Source organism: Phacochoerus africanus, chromosome 5 (assembly GCF_016906955.1).
Source record: "Phacochoerus africanus isolate WHEZ1 chromosome 5, ROS_Pafr_v1, whole genome shotgun sequence".
In the NCBI taxonomy this organism is placed as follows: Eukaryota; Metazoa; Chordata; class Mammalia; order Artiodactyla; family Suidae; genus Phacochoerus; species Phacochoerus africanus.
The window spans coordinates 24366553-24370071 of record NC_062548.1 but is presented as its reverse complement, the minus strand read 5'-3'; the positions used below and the strand labels follow the sequence as shown (position 1 = coordinate 24370071).

At 39.9% G+C, this 3519-nt stretch overlaps 1 protein-coding gene across 1 annotated transcript; it reads left to right on the top strand.

Annotated features, from left to right (window-relative positions):
* Window positions 1-2275: 2275 nt before the first annotated feature.
* Window positions 2276-3211, top strand: LOC125126740 (olfactory receptor 6B1). Its single transcript, XM_047779136.1, has one exon. The coding sequence runs from the start codon at window positions 2276-2278 to the stop codon at window positions 3209-3211; it is 936 nt and encodes a 311-aa protein (XP_047635092.1).
* Window positions 3212-3519: the final 308 nt, after the last annotated feature.

Here is a 3519-nt window from a genome sequence, read left to right as displayed (position 1 = left end):
CTAGTAGCCTGTGCCTATACTGGAATTTCAGTATGATTATAGAACATTTCCTAAAATTGTCAGACACTTTAAATATTAAAATGTTGGGTTGAGTACAAAATCTGATATTCCTCATCTGTACGTGAGACAGCCTAGTGGTTAAGGTCATGTCTTTGTAATCATACAGGACTTGGCTTTACTGTGGTTCTGATTTCATCAATCTCTAATTTGGAAATGTTAGTTAATTTGTCTAAAGTACAATGTCCTCTCTAAAATTAGTGACAATACCTAAACAATCTTAGTATTGTCTTATATATTAAAAGGGATATTTGAAAATACACTTAGCAAATTTCCCAGCACCAGGTAATATTCAATAAATTGTTACTAGGGAATATTACAGACTGATTGTTCAGGCTTCATGTTAAAACTAATCAGAACAAAACCCCATTGAATTCTTGGCCATTTCCATCTCTTCAACTATGAGCAAAATGTCTGTGAACATCTCATGTTTTCTGGAGAGTAGATGTCAGTGTTTCCCTATAATAAGCCATATATCTGATATTCCACCTCAATTTCTCCCTTCCCTTCCCTCCTATATTTAATCTATCAGTTACCATTAAAACTCTTCTAAGATATAATCCACCCACATCTCCAAAACCACCTTTTACTTTTTATTTTATTTTTATTTTTTTGCTTTTTAGGGCCACACCCAACAGCCCTGGGAATATGGAAGTTCCCAGACTAGGGGTTGAATCAGATCTACTGCTTCTGACCTACACCAGAGCTCACAGCAATACTAGATCCTTAACCCACTGAGTGAGGACATGCATTTAACCCACATCCTCATAGATACCAGTCAGATTTGTAATCTGCTGAGCAACAACAGTAACTCTCTGAAACCACCTTTTCAAGGTTTCTGTCACCTTCTCTGAATAGCTTGCAACAATCTCACAGCTTTCACTCTTGCTGCCATAGAGTCCTTTGCAATTACAGAGTTACCTTTCCAAGCCTAAATCACATCATTCCCCTATTCAGCTTAATCCTATCACTCACTTCTCATTGTATTTAGTCCATCATTCAGATTCCCTATTATGACCTATGTGGTCTTGCACATTCTGGTGCAGTTCTACCACATTTCCCACTTATTCCTCTGCTCCCCCCTAATCCATCACAGCACAGGTGTCCTAATCTCAGTGTAGTTCTCTCAGCTCTTCAAAGGGCCAGAGCTCTGACATCCTTCTCTGCCTAAATGTCCCCCCTCAGAGGTGAAAGAGACCTTCCCCAATCACATGAGTATCATGTTCTGTTTTTTAACATTCAAAGAAAATGTCTCAATTTTTATTATGTATTTCCTATTGTTTACTTTTTTAAAACATCTCCTCCCAGAGACTCTCATCCCATCCCCAAGGACTTAAATCTGTCCATGTCTGTCTGCTCACCACTCTGCTTTTAATCCCTTCACTTGTGTTAGCCTGTCCCCACATTTCCATGCCCTAATATGGGGTCAGAGCCCTGCCACAGTTACTGTCATTTAGAGTTAATAGAAAGTTTTATTTATATTATTTCATTTAATCCATATTGTCAAAACTAAGTAAATATTAATATTCACATTTGCAAAAGAGGAAATTGGGTTTCAGAAAGGATAAGATTTCAATGTCATTTAGCAATTTATGGGCAAACTTGGTACCTGACTGAGGACCAGTTTTTTTTTAATATGGAAAAGCCTAGCTCTCCTCATCTCACCTTCTCACATTCCTCACAGTTACAGCTTCCCTGTATCTCCACGGTTGGTGGAGGGAAAAATTTAATGGTAGGTGAGAGATGAATGTGTTGTGAATGAAGAATTTCCAGAGACCTTGGTGGATGATAGGTCAGAAAAGTTGGGTGTAAATTTTGGAATTGGCAATGAAAACAGGGAACATTGAGATCTGACACTGTTGAGTTTGGATGTGTTATGAAGAATAAGTGCAGCGTATTAGATAAAGCATGATGTTTAGACTTAGACTTGAATGTGAATTCTGTCCTGCTACCAGTGGAAATGTGATAAGTTACTTAATACCTCTCCAAAACTCAGTTTATTCATAACTAAGATGGGTATTAAAAGCATATGTAAAGAGGTTATATAAGAACTTAATGTACCCTGTGTATGTTCTAGCTTATAATATTGTATTAAAAATTGTATCTGTTACTGCTATTGCTAGTCAGAGAAGGTAAAAGAAGGAAGGTTCTAAATAGACCATGGAATCTGACCAAGTTCTTTTTTTCTCCAAGAAGAGTTCAGCCTTGTGTTTTCAACATGGAAGTAGAAAACCAAACTCGAGTCACCATGTTCATTCTGGTGGGTTTCCCGGGGCCCTGGGGTATGCGTGTAGCAGTGTTCCTTTTGTTCTTTGGAGCCTATATTCTGACAGTGGCTGAAAACATGATCATCATTCTGTCAGTTCAGTGGAGTCGGCCCTTGCACAAGCCTATGTATTTCTTCCTGGCCAACCTGTCCTTTCTGGAGACCTGGTACATCTCTGTGACTGTACCCAAATTGCTGTTCAGTTTCTGGTCCATGAGAAACAGCATCTCCTTCACTCACTGTATGATACAACTTTACTTCTTCATTGCACTCATGTGCACAGAATGTGTGCTTCTTGCTGCCATGGCCTATGATCGTTATGTGGCCATCTGCCTCCCACTCCACTATACCACATCTATGAGCCATGGGATCTGCTTCCGCCTGGTTCTTGGTTCCTGGATCATTGGCTTTGGAATCTCCTTGGCTAAGATTTACTTCATTTCTCAGCTCAGCTTCTGTGGCCCCAATGTGATCAATCATTTCTTCTGTGACATCTCTCCAGTACTTAACCTCTCCTGCAAGGATATGTCCATAGCTGAGTTGGTGGACTTTGTTCTGGCACTGATCATCTTCCTCTTCCCCCTTTCAATCACTGTCCTATCCTATGGATGCATTCTGGCCACCATTCTACGCATGCCCACAGGGAAGAAGAAGGCATTTTCTACTTGTACCTCCCACCTTGTGGTTGTCACCATCTTCTATTCAGCTACTATATTCATGTATGCCCGGCCTCGAGCCATACACACCTTCAATATGAACAAAGTAATTTCTATCTTCTATGCCATTGTCACACCAGCTCTCAACCCTTTCATTTATTGCCTAAGGAACCGAGAGGTCAAAGAGGCTCTGAAGAAACTGGCCTGTTGCCAGTCCATCCACTCTGACTAGTCTGTTACAATTGATTAGAAAGAGGTGACTTGATTTTGTGCTTGCTATTCTGTCCTCCATCCTTTCTCCTTTAAGGCCTCAGCTGGATATTACTTGTGTTAATGTGACATCACCACGTCCACATCAACCACAGATTTTTCTTGTGTCCTGAGGTCTGCATCTATGCATGTGTTTGAGTTCTAAGGTCATATCCCTTGAATTGAGAGTTCTCATTGTTTATGATCCAAATGGGGTTTCCAAGACTGTGAGTAAATTCCTGAGTTAAGTGGGAAAAAGGGATGGCAGAATATTATTAGCTATTTTAGGAT

Excerpts from the sequence above, each read along its gene's own strand:
- LOC125126740 (XM_047779136.1), top strand. The coding sequence starts at position 2,276 with ATGGAAGTAGAAAACCAAACTCGAGTCACCATGTTCATTCTGGTGGGT.